This window comes from Mustela erminea, chromosome 1 (assembly GCF_009829155.1).
Source record: "Mustela erminea isolate mMusErm1 chromosome 1, mMusErm1.Pri, whole genome shotgun sequence".
NCBI lineage: Eukaryota > Metazoa > Chordata > Mammalia > Carnivora > Mustelidae > Mustela > Mustela erminea.
The window spans coordinates 191732610-191749864 of NC_045614.1; the positions used below are offsets into that span (position 1 = coordinate 191732610).

A 17255-nucleotide genomic window follows, 5' to 3' on the forward strand; every position below is an offset into this window, starting at 1 on the left:
AAAATATAGTGACTAGTTAAAAAGATTTCAGGATCTTGGGACAGAGTGCCTGAGTTAAACCCCACTCCCACCACTTTCGGGTTGAGTCAGCTGGGGCAAGTTAACTTACTTCTCTGGGCTTACTTGGGAGTAACAATTTTATTTACCTGCTAAAGTTTTTGAAAATTAAATCACATAACGCGTAACACTTAGGACAGTGTCTGGCATGTAGAAAATACTCAATAACATGTTAGCTATTATTTAAATATCAACAGTCACAGCCCCTTTGGTTGTAGTCTCGTTTACAAACCCACATCATGGAATACACGTTAAGTAAATAAAAAGGGCAAAATCAAGCCAATGTTTATGAAAGTCTACTCTATTCACAGCAACTTGGGATAACTGGAGATTAAAATAAGATACAGTCCCCCGTGCTACACAATATGATATCCAATTTTTGTTGGGTTATTATATTATGTCACTTGAGAAGGAGGCAATCAGGACAGATCCAGTTCCTTCTAGATTTCCTGATTCATATTCTGCTAGGCGTCATTTTGCAAGCGAGTGGGCCATCTGTAGAATACGGAAATCAAGACTTGCCCCTATACTGTAAGCTACATTTCTCTAAATGTGCTTATGGAGATGAAGAGATTTAGGTAATTCATGTGGCTGCTCTGTGGCTAAATTAATAAGGTAATAGGTATGAACTGGGAAAAGGCCGGCTGGCTTCTCTTGATGGTGGCTGACGAGGTACGCAGAGTTGCCCACTGGTTATTCATACATTGAGCCATCTGAGCACAGAGTTAGTCATGTAGTTGATCAAAGGTAGGCATCTTGTTTTATCTCCTGGCACAAAGAACAAAATGAAAATGGACAGACATAGGAGTAAAATGTAAAAATAGGTCATGATTGAGAAATATTTGTGATATTAAAAAATCTGAAAGATTTGAAAAATATTTGCTCCACAATGTTTAGAACGAAAATAACACATATGCATTGCTTTGTGTGCACCAAGGGAAGTGATAGAGGATCGATTTTCGAATTCAAGCTTAAAAAATGTAACTCTTTAATATACTTAAGAATGATCATTGGTTTCTTGCCGACACATGTAGCAGAAAATGTAATGTGATCAGAGAGTAAGGCTGGAATAAATGATTTGGAATGAGGGGCAGTGGAGCACAAATAGGAACTAGGTGTATGTATTGATAACACTTCAGTCGCCACTAATTCCCTCTGAACATTTGCTTTCGGCTCTCAGTTCTCAACCTTTGTGTAACAATCTCCAGGTATTACAGAAGAGCCATCTGTTTTCCCTGTACCGCCGTATCAGTGATTTACAGACGTAATGGATATGAATTAATGTTGACCATGATGTGCACAAAGTCCTGTTGTTTCATATATTTTGTCTGATTATTTAGTCAAATGAGTTACTCCATATTCCTTCTTGGCCAAAACCAGAAGTCCAACAAATGACACTTGACCAAATGTTTAGCCACGCAGTTAAGGGTCATAAGTTTAAAAGCAGAAGGAAGAAAAGAAGGAAAACAAAGAAAGAAGGGTAAACAACTAAGGAGTTTTTTTTTATTATTTTTAATTTTTAAAAGTAATTTCTATGCCTAACGTGGGGCTCAAACTCACAGCCTTGAGATCAAGAGTTGTATGCTCTACCAACTGAGCTAGCCAGGCACCCCCTTTTGGGGTTTATTGTTCTTAAGTAGAACGAAGTCTCAAGGTGGAGAGGACAAAGTTGGCCAGTGTGGTTCGATAATACCACCAGGCTGCTTCTATCTTTTGCTCAAACATCATCCATAGCCCATCTTGGTTGGTAGTTGGAAAAACCCATTGCTTTTGTCTGTATTGCAAGAAGAAAGGAATGGTGAGGAACAAAACATTTAATAGCACAAATGTGTAAACTTAAAAAGAAAAAAAGTGCGGGGTTTCTACCTAGGGATTTATGCTTACATCTCAGTGGTCAGAATTGAATCATTAGCCACCCCTAGCTGCAAAGGAAGATGGGAAACTGGTTTCAAAGCAGTGGGTGTTGCTGCTTTAAACATATTTCTATCTTCGATAGGAAAGATACTGCAATATAGCCTTCGGCAGGTTCTGCCATAACTACTCTCTGCCACAAAGTCTTTTTCAACCAGAACTAATCTCAACAAAATAACTTTGGTTTAGCGAAATGGGAGACAGAGGAAGAGCTGTTATTATAAGTACTAACTGAGATCCAATTCCCAATTTCCAATACTACATAGGCCACATTAGATGATTTAAGGTGAATGGATGAACTCTTTAACAGGAGAAATGTATGTGTGTTTATGTGATATACATATGTTAATAAAGTCACAAGGAGATATTTTAGGTAAGCCAGATGATAATTAATTCAATAAGGTGTAAAACAGCATTTGGTCCTGCCTTAACATACAAATAATGTCAATTAAAAAAATTTTTTTTACTTAATGTCTATTAATTCCTATTACAAAGTAAATAAATGCTTTACCAAGGCAAATTTATTTTCTTTCATACTTCAGGAAAATTTTCAGTAACTTGCAGAAACTTGAGAACTATAGAATCAGGGGCTTGAGAGTCATAGGTAAAATAATAACCTATTTCATTGTGGCGTTTTCTTACAATCCCACATAAATTGGCAGTCACTGAACTTCTTTGCTTATTTATCTACCACAGCCATTTGTATTATCAAGTACTTTCTTTGCTCTAGGTACTCTCAAAAACCAGTGATTTAGTCAGAAGTATAAAGGATTAAATAGCATTACCAAAATCTTTAATTTTACTATCATCTGCTAAATAAGAAGTCTTTCATGGATACCATCCAGTAGTTAAGTAACTGAATAAAATTGGTACTATGGGGTTTTACTATGTGATGGAAAAAGCAGCACAGCACTGCATTTGAGCATGGATTGGATTTGAATCCTGACTCTGTGCCACTTACTAGCTATATAATCAATCCTAGGGAAATTTCTTGACACACCTGTGCCTTAATTTCCCTATCTGAAAATGGGGATAATAGTACCTACTCATTGGTTTGCTGGAACAAAACTTAAGTGGTCATCACTAAAACATTTTTTTAAAGATTTTTATTTATTTACTTATTTGAGAGAGAGTGAGTGGTGGGGAGAGGGGCAGAAGGAGGGGGAGAAGCAGACTCCCCACTGAGCAGGGAGCCCAACACAGGACTTGATCCCAGGACCCTAGGATTATGACTTGAGCCAAAAGCATTCGCTTAACCCACTGAGCCACCCAGGTGCCCCTATCATTAAACATTTAGAGCAGTACTGGTACATAGTACTCTATTATCTATTGCTGAACAACAAATTAATCCAAAACTCAATGGCTTAAAACCACAAAAATATAACTTCCTTGGGTCAGGAATCCACTTAGCTGGACTATTCTGGTTTAAATCTCTCATGAGATTATACTTGAATTTCAACTGTGACCGCATTATCTAAGGAAGAGAGGGCTCACTTTTGAGAAGGCTCTCACAGCCGTTAATTTGGTGCTGTCTGCTGGGGAGCTTATTCACCTCCATGTACCTACCTTCCATCATTAGCAGGGAGTCCTCCAATCTTGCACACATTCAAGGGAAGATCACAATAGGAGATGAATACCAGAAAATAGGGGTCATTGGAAGCTACACTGTAGGCTGCCTATCTCAGTGGGCTACTGTGTTTTTGTTGGTTAAATAAACTAAATACGAGAGTGTCACTGTATTTCCTCATTTGAGTCCCTCAGCAATGGTGGTTAGAAAAACCATGAAGAAATCACAGGAACAATTGGAAAAGTCAAGTCTACTATCTTCAAGGGCTCATCTGAAAAGACTACATTAATCATATGAATTTCTTTAAATAGATAAAATATGTATATATAGGTTTTATCCAAACTTTATTAGAAAATGATGACTACATTATGAAGATGAAAACTTCATTAGAAAATGAAGACTACATTAATCAAATGAATTTCTTTAAATAGATATAATATGTATATATAGTTTTTATCCAAACTTTATTAGAAAATGATGAAGTATTACTGAATCCACCAAAGGATTACAGTAGTCTATTATGTAGGATTATTCACTAATTATAGATTAATTTAGGTCTTTGTTACATTATAGTCAAAGGTCATGAATTGGTATTCAGAATTCTGGAACTGCTGCTTCTATGATACAGGAACTGTCACCTCTAAATTAGAAAAGGACATAAGCAACCCCAGCGTCAGGATGCAGGGGAGAGGGCAAGAGCCACAGAGCTCACGCACCATGAGTGTCACATCAGCCGGCCCTGCTTCCTTTTTCACTTACAAACCTCAAAAATGTACTCTGGCCTAGCCGTGCATGGAAAAGAAAGTACACAGTTTAAAAAACAAACTGCAAAGTGGTATTTATTTACATTCAAATGTGAATTACCTGTACACACACAAATTTAAGAGGCACAATCTGTTATGCACAATAACTATATAAATTTCCGTACATGTTATACACAGTAGCATCTGTTAAGTCAGTGGCTGGAGTGAAAACACAGTACCTAAACATTCCTGATACAAAATAAATTACTCATTCACATATTCTACTCATACAACAGTTAGTATTTAAAAAATTAATGCACTTCAAAAAACACTAGTTACATGTACAGCCAAAACATATTGTTTTACGGAAAATGTCAAGATTATTAGGCATAAACAATCCCTTTTGGGATGCATTTTGATTTTTTAAATAAATAAACTACATTGATTTGAAGACCATTTATACAGAGGCCCCTAAAATATGATTGAAGATAGACATTTGCTTTGTATTTTTAAAGGCATAACTATACTAGAGAATATGCTAAACTCTTGCCCCCAAATTCCAGCACTGCCATTCTCTTTTTTGGACACGATCAAATTACTTAAATTCTAACATTAATATGAGATTAGCTGCCCTGTTTTGCAAATTGTTTCCACTAAAAAGTGGTAACAGATCTTCCTGAACTATCTCATGTATTTGAGAGAGTCAAGATTTTTTTTAAAAAAATGTTAAAATGCTTTAGGTTAAAGCTGATAATATATGTGGAGATTTTGATAGATTGAACACTTTCCTCTTAAGACCTAAGCAAAAAGATCTTTTCCAATTTTAAAATCTATTAAAGATTCATGTCAAGTCCAAGAGAACACTTGAATATTTTCATAATGCAGTGAAGGATTCATCTTTGGCATTTCTCCGTTAGTTATAAAATAAAATATGTCAACAAACATTTTTTACTTTTCTATCTACTTACTAGACAATGTGTACACAAAACTATGTGATTGAAATTGTGTTTTAACAGCAATCTCATCGCTTACAATTTTTTTTAGATCTGCAAAAAATATTAACATTAAGCTTTTTACTGTCAGAAGCTGAAATGTTCGATGTTGCTGAAATGTCTGCTTAGTTCTCTTTTTCGGTCATTGGAAATTGAATAACTTTTAAATTCAACAATAGATAAAGCAGACATACTTTTTACATTAACAAACATGTTGACCAGAGTATAATTTTTGAACAGTAGTATGAAGCATGCATTAAGGAAAAACAAAAACAAGAACAAAAACCTTCAACTTTGGGCATCACAGTAACAGAACTACTTGCTACATTTTCTTTCTTGGTCCCTGTAGCATTTCTAAAAGGAAACAAACAAAATCAAAACAAAACTGCTACAAATGCTGATTTGTAGAAATTTTTCAACATTGCCCTTCACATTATATTGCCACATTACTTTCAATGTTTAATTTTTTTTTTTTTTTTTTACTCGCATCACATACTAACCTTAAGGCTGAAAGCAGTCCAACTGTGACTACTGTAAAACGATAGTGGGAAACAATAAAGATTTTACAAGTGAGCATGTTTTCCTCATTCAAAACTAATATATGGAAAAAAAATCTCAGTAAAAACTGAATCAAGTATGATTGGATAGTTCAAACGCAAGCTACATGCTCCCTGGCTTACTCAAAATAAACAAAGAAACAAAACCATAAATACTGTGGCTAATTACTGGTACTTATCAATGTCTGCAAAGGTCTTGGGTAACAAAGAAGAGATAGTAATGATGGCTTTATTGTGACATTAAGACATGTGTAAAATGAAATAAATAACCCCCACCTGTGTTTAATCAGGCAGAATCATGGAAATCCAAGCAGAGAAAGATGATGATGGCAACCAAAGAACTGGAATATACATTGGTTACATTTACTGTCTGGTATTGAAACACCTGAATAAATCTGTAGCTATTTTAAAAAGAAAGTTGATACAATAAATAATTTAAAAATCTGAAGAATGCAGGTTATATAAATAGGACACGTAATGGAATTTGTGAAAGTAAATTTATTACATAATATGGCCATTACTGAACATTATATATGCAGCTTATATTCCTAATACTGCTATCTCCCAGCCAATGTAAAAACCTGACACCAATACTGTCCTTCAAGTATGGTTCAAACTAATAGTTACATGTGATATCCAAGTAAATCAATTACCAGCTCCTGCTAATACAATTTAGTAAGAACTGGGAATCGTAACATTGGCACTAGGCAATGTTTATAGAATGTCATTTTAAGTGCATGTGGTTATCTACTTACAGAATCCAGAAAACAAAACCACCCATGCTCCTGCAACAGTTTTACTTCAACTCTATCATGTGAAAAGTATTTGTTGGAATGAGTGCTCTCCAAAATCACGTAGGCTCAATCTGGTCACATTTAATCCTAAAACCAAATGCTATGTAAAATTCTGTGTATCTAAATGCTACCTTTCAGGTAAATTTGTGAGTATTTTAGAGACTTTTCTTTATTGGAGATGGTCTGATAAAGAGGAAGCACTCATCAGACAATCACAAATAATCATCCCTCCATGATTCAGTTGAAGTTGGTCTTTTGTAAATGCTTATTGGGAATTTCTAAAGCACTGACTTGGAGAGGCCAGGAGCCCCCATCAATCCCTGCTTGGATAGCCACTCCTGTCACCACTGCCAGGTCAGGGTCTACAGAAGTGTTGGGATCCTTTCCAAAGAACTCCTGAATGACTTGGCGGATTCGAGGAATACGAGTAGAACCCCCAACCAAAACCACCTCATCGATCTCAGTCTTCTCCAGGTGGCCTTCTTTTAATACTTGCTGAATGGGTACAAGTATTTTCTGGAAGAGATCTTCATTAAGGGTGTCAAAGAGCTTCCGTGATATTTCTGTTTCAAATAACACCTGACTTTCTCCACTTGTCTTTTCAGAAAGCGCAGCTCCAACCACGCTGTTCACATGGTGGCCATCAGCAGGAGAAAATCTGTCCTTTGGCAGGTCAGTGTCACTACTCTGAGGCTCCTTCTTGTCCTTTTCCTCCACTGTTAGTAATACTGACAACTGAGCAGACTGATGAAGAGTCAGATTTAATTTGACCATTTCCACAGCTTGTCTTAATCTGTGAATTTCCTCTTTCCTAGAGGGTAGAAAGCCATATGTTTGATAGATCTGTTTATATAAATACTGAAGAAGTCTTTGATTGAAGTCCTGTCCTCCAAGTTTATTGTTTCCTAAGTTAGAAATAAAAAGGCATGTTATACTTATGTATTTTTATGTGTACGTGTGTGTGTGTGGGTGTGTATATATATATATATATATATATACACACATATATATGTCTGTGTAGCATGTATGAAAACAATATACTAGGAATAACAAATCTCTTGCTTAACGTACTTAACTATTTAGATTTTATTCACACAAAGACTGATGTAAAATAATTATATTAAAATAATTTTAACTCTAATGTATATTATTTAAAAACAATGGATATCTGGTTAAAAGAATTTTTTTTTAAAGATTTTATTTATTTTATTTGACAGGCAGAGATTACAAGTAGACAGAGAGGCAGGCAGAGAGAGAGAAGATAAAAGTTGACGAAAGATTAATTTTAACAGCAATTTAAAAACACTGAATGTTATTACTCTCAAGAGGAAAAAAAAGTCTTAAAAGATTTAGAATACAAAATCCTATAATTTCCTAGAGAACACTATTATTAGATTTTCTAAACATATTTTGTAAAACATGTTATCAAATGAAATAAACTGATCACTCTTCATTTTAAAGGATTTTTTTTTCATTTTTTTATTGACATATAATGTATTATTTGCCCCAGGAGTACAGGTCTGTGACATTTCTTAGACATTTCACAGCACTCACCATAGCACATACCTTCCCCAATGTCCATAACCCAGCCAACCTAACCCTCCCCCCAATCCCACAACAACCTTCGGTTTGTTTTGTGAGATTAAGAGTCTCATATGGTTTATCTCCCTCCTGATCCCATCTTGTTTCATTTTTTCCTTCCCTACCCCCCATGACCCCCTGTCCTGCCTCTCAAATTCCTCGTATCAGAGAGATTATATGATAATTGTCTTTCTCTGATTGACTTATTTCACTCAGCATAATACCCTCTAGTTCCATCCACATTGCTGCAAATAGCAAGAGTTCGGGGGTTTTGATGGCTGCATAGTATTCCATTGTGTATATATATCACATCTCCTTTATCCATTCATTTGTTGATGGACATCTAGGTTCTTTCCATAGTTTGGCTATTGTGGACATTGCTGCTATAAATATTTGGGTGCATGTGCCCCTTCGGATCACTACGTTTGTATCTTTAGGGTAAATACTTAAAGGAGTTTTCTTACTTTCTGTTCCCTTCACCACAGCCATGAAGTCCTACTGGCTCAGTGAGCTACAACTGGCAATGTATTTATTTGCTTGATAGGGTGCTCATTTTCTTTAAACTTCACTTTTTGTTGTTATTATATATATAAATTGGTGGTTATAAAATCACATATACAGACTACCAAAATGAAGTCCAAGTATAGTGAAAAAAAAATTTGTTTATTTCTATGGATTTATTTTGGAGAGAGCAAGCGTATGCACGTGCGAGCAAGAAGAACAGAGGGGTAAAGAATCTCAAGCAAATCCACACCAAATGCAGAGCCTCATACGGGGCTCGATTTCACAATCCTGAGATTGTGTCCTGAGTCTAAACCAAGAGTTGGATGCTTGACCAACTGAGTCACCCAGGTACCCTCTGAAAAAAGTTTTAAAATCAACACAACACATTAGGTGGGCTAATTAAGAAAAACACATCTGAACCTCTTTCAGTCTCCATGTATTTTTCTTACCAGACATTGCTCGGGTTAGAAACATTCCTCCTTGTTTATTCAGCAATGACACATCTAGAGTTCCTCCACCCAAATCTATCACCAAGACATGAAAGACATCAGCCTTGTGGAGGCCATAGGCCATAGCTGCCGCTGTGGGTTCATTTATTACTCTCAAGATCTTCAGTCCTGTAAGATTGGTTGGAAGGAAGAACAAGTCATCAGAGGACAGCATTATCAAAATTCCGTCCCACTTAACCTCATACCATGTTAGTAAGTTTTATGTGACAAGGACTCTACTGAGTAAAAATGGGGGCAGTCACAAACCCATCAAAAATAGTGCAATGGGAATGATAAATATTGGTTGTTCTAAATGGAATCATTAAAATCATCTTAAAAGTTATTGATATGAGAAAAGCCCAGATTTAGTGGAATATATCATTATGTTCTGTATTATTTAATATTTAATTTAAAAAATCCTAGCCGCTTTTAATTTTCATTTTACTTGGGAATATAAGAGTAATAAAACTTTAATCATTATGTACTATAATAAATTGCTGTGGAAATGAAATAAACTTACTACGCTCTTCTTTTTTTTAAAGTGACTTTGAAAAAAAAGCAGGTAAGTAAACAGAAGAGATCATAAAAAAATTAAGATGTAGATTGATTCCTCTCTACCCCTCCCACTCACACCACAGACCATATAGGGTTCCAATTGGTACAAGGACTCTTAAAAAAGTACTTAAAATTTAAGACTCTCAAATGTAAATCTGAAATATATAGCAAATCTGATCTTGAAGGTAATGCGAAACAGTGAAAGTTTAGGCAAAAAAAAAATCAGATTTCCTTGCACAAACTTCCTACTTTACCCAACTGCCCCATGTCATGAGTGGTTTGGAAAGTAATATGGCATTTATGTATCAGGAGCCATAAAAAACTATTCCAATTCTGAACAATTTATTTAAAAACCTTTCATACCTTTTCCCTTAGCTCTCTGACTTCATCGCTCACTCTGCTCTGGTCACACTGACCAACTTCCCATCTTCATAAGCTCTAGCAAATTCCCATTTTATGGCTGCTACACTGACTGTTCTCTCCCCTGCAACATCCTTCCCCTATACATCAGCTTGGCTAACAACCTCGTCGTCTCCTTCAAATATGCTTAAACATTATTTTCTCAATGAGGCCTACCCGACCACTCTAAAACCTGCAAGTTCCCCCACTTCCTGATCACCACCAGCAATCCTCTTCCAGTTCTGTTCTTTTTTTCTTCCATAGCATGTTACTTTCTGATATACGTTCTATCAGGGTTTTCAACCAGGGCAATTTTGCCCTTAGGAATTTTGCCCCTCAGGGAGTATCTGACAGCATCTGAAGACAAAAGGTTGTCACTACTTGGAGAGGAGAGGGCTGCTAGCACCTAAGGAGCAGAGGTTAGGGGTGAGCTAACTGACCTATACTGTACAGGACAGTTGCCCACAACACAGAATTATCTAGCCCAAAATGTCAATAATGCTAAGAGTGGGAAACCCCAGAATATACTTATCTTTAACACAGACCTTCTGTTTCCCTCCAGTGGAATATAAGTTCCGTGAGAACAGAGATTTATTTGTTTCATTTACCAAGGCACTCAATATTTAATGAATGGCTCCAAATGAATTCTCTTCTACCTCAGATTTTCAAGAAAATAATTCAGTCATCTGAACATTAAAGAAAGTTTGTAGGAAAAAATTCCTCATTGCTAACATGCACCCATGTTCTCAGACTTTATGTTAGAGGCCTACCTGACTGGCAATTGTCACAGTATGTTGCAACTCACATTGTGCTATAGAGTTTTCGTAATTTTGTTTGTAAGCATATCAAAATCCACCTAATTTACCCACTTTGGGTTTATTTATATGCCTAGTTAGGTGGTTTTCAAAGTGATACACGTTACTACAGAAGATTTTCAACCCAAGAACATTTTGAGAAAAATAAAGCTCAAGCAAGGGTGATATTACCTGCAAGGTTAGCTGCTTCAATTGTTGAATTTCTCTGTTTTAGATCGAATTCTGCTGGTACAGAAATAACAGCATTGGCAACTGGCATTCCAAGATACTCCTCTGCCATTTCCTTTAACTTCAACAATAGTCTAGAGCCAACATATTCTGGAGAAACGGTGATGGTCTCATTACTTGTCACAGAAAACTCAACCATTCCGTTTTTGTTTAAAACCTGTGAATACGATTTGCCAAAAAAAAAGGAAAGAAAAGAAAAGAAAAGAAAAGAAAAGTAAAATCATACATACACACATATACTTAAATACATACACACACACCAGACTTACAAAAAAAACTTTATAAAGGTCATTTATTTGTAATCTATCATTTACTAAGATTAGAAGTTATTAAAAGCTATACTTTAAAAATCCATAAAGTGATATCTACAATAACAGCAGAATAAAAATCCATCACCAAGCATATGAAGGCAAGACAGAAGATTCTTTATATATATATATATATGTTAAATGAATGAAAAAAAAAGATGAAATATATAAGGAATAAAAGTTGCTGGATCATGTATTTGACTTAGGATCGTTTTTATTTAGTTAACTTGATTCCAAAAATAATAGATACCTGAAAAAAAATGCTCTGGAACATATTAACAAGAATAATTTAGTACTTCATTATGTTCTTATCCAAGAATCAAATATCACTTGAGGAAGTTGAGATGCAATGTGGGGGGTTTGGGGGGTAGGAAAAGAATAAATGAAACAAGATGGGGTCGGGAGGGAGACAAACCATAAGAGACTCTTAATTTCACAAAACAAACTGAGGGTTGTCGGGGGGAGGTGGGTAGGAGAGGGTGGTGGGGTTATGGACATTGGGGAAGGTATGTGCTATGGTGAATGCTGTGAAGTGTATAAACCTGGCAATTCACAGACCTGTACCCCTGGGACTAATAATACATTATATGTTAATAAAAAAAAAATTTTTTTAAATTTAAAAATTAAAAAAAAGAATCAAATATCACTTACATTCATATTTCCATGAAAACATGTATTAGGTCACTATCCCTGCTAATGTGGTTATGCATTTAAAAAACTAGGTTAATTCTAAAACATACTACCCTACTTTCATCAAAGACTATTCATATCAAGAGTAAAGGGAATTAGTCTTCTAAGAAATTATAAGAATTTTACCCCCATCATTCTAGACTACATAATTAGGTTTCATCAGTTTCAATGATGAAAACTTGACCATCTACCAACCTATTGGGGAAAAATAAAAACAAGCTACAGATACTATTAAAATGAGGCCCAAAGACACTATCCTATCAGATCCCACATGAAACATAAACAACAAAAATCACAACACTCAGAAACTTAAAAAACTCCAAATATCATTCTAAGGAACTATGTCATATTGTTGAATTTCAAACAAGTCATAAAATCACATGACTCTATGATCTCTTTTCAAGTATATAAATATGATTATCCTAACACAGAGAGCATCTATCCACCTATCTAGCCACCCATCTGTCTGTCCGTCCATCCATCCATCCACCCACCATCCATGCATAGTACACGGGGCTTCATTAGCTTTCTTGCTACAAGGGAAGAGCTAAGCAGGCAGGCAAGCAGACATCCATCATCCCTCCATCCAGCCATATTTCATGGGGTTTCATCAGTTTTCTTGCTACAGTGATAAAGCAAGAGCAAGAACATAGTAGCTCTGTGGAGCCCATGAATTAACTCATCCTGGAACTGCTGTAGGACAGCTTGTTATAATGTAACTTCCATGCAGATTAAGTAAATTGAAACAGAATGTTTTTAACTTGAGGCCAAGGCATCAACTGAAACAGTATGCTAAACTAAAATTACAATAGATTTTAGCTTAATCACTTACCTTAAATGGGTATCTGCCAACTTCAGCCTCCAGCTCTTCTGGGGTAAAAATCTTGCCTATGAATCTCTTGGCATCATATATTGTGTTCTGAGGATTTGAATCTGCCAGCTCTAAGCTTTCATAACCCACATATACATCACTGTCAGTAAACGACACCATGCTGGGTATACTGATATGCCCATTTTCATCCGGAATGACCTTTACTTTTCCTGTACCAGGAAAAAACACCCCAACAGAACAGTAGGTGGTACCAAGGTCAATGCCAATCACTTTAGGAGTAGGCAACGGTAAATACTGTTGTGCCAAATAGCCAGCCAACAGGAGAGTCAAAACAGCTGATCCTGAAATATAGGCAAATTAAAATATATGTTTTATTAAACTAGTACAATATGCTAAATTACTATAGCAAAGTCTCTTTAATATCACTCTTTGAAACAAGACTAATGCACTCTCAAATATTTTCTTTTATAGTACTATAGATAACACTTCCCTCAGACATCAAGTTTTTCATAATGCAAAATGACTTATAATACAGTTAAAATGAAGGAACAACCCAAAAAACAGAAACAAAAAACCCTGTAGTTGTATGTCTGAGTACTTCACCTATGGGTGAAGATAAAGTAAAAATATAAATAATTGTGCTGATGCTGACAGGAAAAGCCATTTATCTCTACCAAAAAATAGATAAATGTAATATAGATATAATTCAATTTCTTGATCAATTAATATTCAGATCTCATAGCTTTATAGACAGCTTTATCATTATTAAAAAGAAACTCCATTATTAGAATTTCGACAGCAAAAACTCTGTTATCGAAGGGCTAAAACTTTTTTTTTTAAGATTTTATTTATTTATTTGACAGATGGAGATCACAAGTAGGCAGGGAGGCAGGCAGAGAGAGAGGGGGAAGCAGGCTCCCTACTGAGCAGAGGGCCAGACACGGGGCTCGATCTCAGAACCCTGGGACCATGACCTGAGCCGAAGGCAGAGACTTTAACCCACTGAGCCACCGAGGCACCCAGGGCTAAAACTTTTTATCCCCTCATGTTCTTTTACCTTTAAAAAGAATGAACTGGATAAATTGGGAAAATTATTTTGAAAGTTGTTTAAATATGAAACTGCTACTTTACAACAGAATTAATTAAAAGAAACAATCAACTTTTTCTGTATTTAAATACGAATTAAGCAAATGCTTCTTGCAGAAGTTAACATTTAGGGAAGGAGAACCATAAATGTCTAACCCTAAATGCAACATAAAGCTCCCTGAAGGCAGGTTTTATTCTCTGTTGTATCCCTTGCACTAGGAATGGCTCCTAGGACACAGCAGATGCTCAACAAATAATGATTTAAAGAAACACACACACACATACATACACAAATTCGAAAAACGCCACGCAGACCGTAAACATTAGGGATGAAGAAAGATGCCACTTCGGATTTACAACTAATCTGTTATTTGGTTTCAGGAGACTATGTCCATACATGTTACATACGACCCAAAACGTCAATTGGCAGGAGTCTGATTGACTAATTGTGAGCTCATCCTCATCAACACATAACTCAAAAAAAAAAAAAGAAAAAAGAAAGAAAGAAATCAAGTGCCAACCCCACTTTCCTCTAGCTCCTACGTGGAGAACGTCAGAAACATTTCATGATCTTCTCGCTCGGGGAGGGTTTTTTACTAACCCAGACTGGCGGAGAGTGCATCAGACTATACCTGCAAGAGGCCTGGCTCTCTCAAAACGCAGCATCCCCTGCGTCTACAGCTCAGGCCGCCGGTACTGCTCCTCCCCCTTCCTCTACAAAGGGGTCCTGGAGACGCACGTTCTTGCAGCCTCCCAAAGGCCCAAATTCAACCGATTCAAAATCAACGCTCTTTCGAAAAGAACCCTTCCCGAGGCCCGATGTCCCTGGGATGTACGCAGAGGGTCGCCGCCGGCCCCACATGGCCTACTCTGGCCCAGACCGTTTCTAGACGCGACCCTCAATCCTGCGCCCCGAAGAACCAAAAACCGCCCTTAAGTCACCTTTCCGGAATCCTTCCCACTGCGCCAATTGGATCCAGGAAGTGACAACCACCCACGCCCACCCCGGCCTTCCCCAAACTGCGCCGGTGCCCACAACCACCACAAGGAACCCCTGGTCACTGACCTAAGATCGTCATCTCTCCAGCCATCACAGTCCCGCCGGAGAGGCTTGGGATGACTGTACAGACGTGAGGTGCCGCCCCCACGCCGTCTCCCAGTCTCGAGGCTTACTGGGTAATGTAGTTCTCTTGCTCCAACATAGATAGAGAAGCCACAGTTCTGACCAGAGATGGGACTTCATTTACCGTCAGGTCGCGGGGCTGAGCGCCTCCATTCAACCGCTGCCCGTGACGTCTGAGCGCCCGCCCACGCCTCTACTACGGAGCCAATTAGGCTGAGGTTAAGGAGAGCCAAGAAGAGCGACTGCAGTTTATAATCAAACCCGAAGCTCCTGGAGCCACGTTAAGGTAAAAACACACCATTTCTTTAGCACCGCCCCACTGCTTTGCATTCTGGGAAGTGTAGTTCGGGCCTATTCCCCACCCTCCATTCGAGGTAGGGAGAATGAGGAACCTTAGGTGCCCGCCTTGTTAAGCCGTGTTCCTATCCCAGGCCTAGGTTCAGAGCCTTTGTCTTTTCGTTTTTCCTACCTTTTAAAGAATGCTCCTTTGCCTGGGATCTGGATGGGTTCTGGATGGGTTCCTCTAAACACCCCACACTCCTCCAGCCTTCCTGCAAGAGCCCCTACCTCCTTGCGGGCGCAGAGGAAGGCCAGAGGGACAGCCCTGTTAACTTCTAATGACATCGTCAGCCCGCAGCTTTTGTTTTGGGATAAATGAGTTCAAGCAATCTTCAGCGAATGTCATTTATCCAAGAGAGCAGGGACGCGTTTTCTCAATTGCTAATGCTGGAGTCGGCTGTTGTAATCGGAAACGAAAACAAAATACTTGAGCTTTCTCTTGAATTAAGTCATATTTGGCAGGAATGGCTTTCATGGACAAGTCCTGTAGCACGTGATGGCCATCCAGGACACTTGTTTTTCAGATTCTAGTCTGTAAGAGACCCTTCTTTTTTTTTTTTTTTTTTTCTTGGTCACTGGTAGTACTTCATGGTTCTTTTTGAGAGTGTTTTGTCTGTCATTGCTGTTAAAGTTCCCCAGAACTATAATCCTGGAGAACTGAAATATGTTTCCACATTTTAGATGTAAGTGAAACCATCCCTGTTGACAATAGGTCATGCTGCTGGGATATATACTACTGGCTTTTTGATTTTAAAATGTATATGAAAATATTGATGGTTGTTGAAGTTGAAGTATAGGTAATGGGGATTAATTATAATCTCTCCACTTTTGTACATTGAAAACAACCTTCATAATGTAAACTATGAAAAGTGTGTGTAGGTCTATAGTGAGTACTGTTCAGTATAATTTCTTTATGAAGAACACATAATTCAAACACTTAAGTCGTGAATATTATTAGGTATAATGATCATATTAACAAACATTTGACCATAGCGGTAGCCACTGGTAACAGTCAGAAGGAGAGACAGAAGGTAAACACAAACATAATTTATTATGGTGTATACTGTGAAAATAAAGGAAATAGCATCTCAAATGGAGCAGGAGAAGCCTTGAAGGGGGAGCTCTCTGGGACTACCACCAGTTGTCAATTGCATGCAGGGGTTGGGGGGTGGAGGGAGGGGGGAGCCATACCTTGCATCCTCAGCAGGAAGAAGCTTAATTTATTGCCCCAGTAAACTTTTCTCCTTGCCCGGAAATAGGAATAGCCAATGAGAAGTTCAAACTCTTTAGGGACACCTGGGTGGTTCAGTCAGTTGAGATCTGCCTTTGGTTCAGGCTCCGGTCATGATCCTGGAGTCATAGGATGGAACCCCCTCGCCCTACCTTGGGCTCCCTGGTCTGCAGTGGGGAGTCTGCTTCTGCCTCTCCCTCTGCTCTCTCTGCCTCTCCCCCAGTCTGCAGCCCACTCCACACTCACGTTTCATCACTCACGCACTCTCTCACTCTCTCAAATAAAATTGTTTAAATTTTTTTTTTTTAGAAAAGTTCAAACTCTCACTCCACTCCAATGCACTTTTGTTCAGGAAAAGTCCTTCACAGTTTTGTCCTGTCCTCCATAGAAATAAACCTCTCTCATTTGGTTCTCTGGACTTGCCTATGATTCACTATAGTTTGCTTGTCCTGAAT

The 17255-nt window shown here is 37.6% G+C and overlaps 1 protein-coding gene and 1 long non-coding RNA gene across 5 annotated transcripts in view; one reads left to right on the forward strand and one right to left on the reverse strand.

The window, feature by feature from the left end:
- Positions 1 to 4347: 4347 nt before the first annotated feature.
- HSPA13 (heat shock protein family A (Hsp70) member 13) lies at positions 4348 to 15293 on the reverse strand. Of its 2 annotated transcripts, none has more exons than XM_032352596.1 (5): positions 15174 to 15293; positions 13022 to 13362; positions 11135 to 11348; positions 9156 to 9323; positions 4348 to 7526 (listed from the first exon to the last, which is right to left on the reverse strand). In XM_032352596.1, exons 1-5 carry the CDS (start codon positions 15196 to 15198, stop codon positions 6859 to 6861), a joined length of 1416 nt encoding a protein of 471 aa, XP_032208487.1. In that variant the 5' UTR covers positions 15199 to 15293; the 3' UTR covers positions 4348 to 6858. The 2 variants fall into 2 exon arrangements, with proteins under 2 accessions (XP_032208487.1, XP_032208494.1); XM_032352603.1 differs by lacking the exon at positions 15174 to 15293 and adding an exon at positions 14397 to 14488.
- Positions 15294 to 15326: 33 nt separating this feature from the next.
- The window catches only part of LOC116595849, a 212187-nt gene continuing 210258 nt past the window's right edge, over positions 15327 to 17255 (forward strand). For all 3 annotated transcript variants that reach the window (XR_004287889.1, XR_004287892.1, XR_004287887.1), the window contains exon 1: positions 15327 to 15516. This is a non-coding gene — a long non-coding RNA (uncharacterized LOC116595849). The remainder of the gene's footprint in view (positions 15517 to 17255) is intronic.

Coding starts and splice junctions, on each gene's coding strand:
- HSPA13 (XM_032352596.1), bottom strand. CDS start 15,198: ATGGCTGGAGAGATGACGATCTTAG. Junction 13,363..15,173: donor TGGAGAGATGACGATCTTAG/GTCAGTGACCAG, acceptor CCTATATTTCAG/GATCAGCTGTTTTGACTCTC. Junction 7,527..9,155: donor TCTAACCCGAGCAATGTCTG/GTAAGAAAAATA, acceptor TTTCTAACTTAG/GAAACAATAAACTTGGAGGA.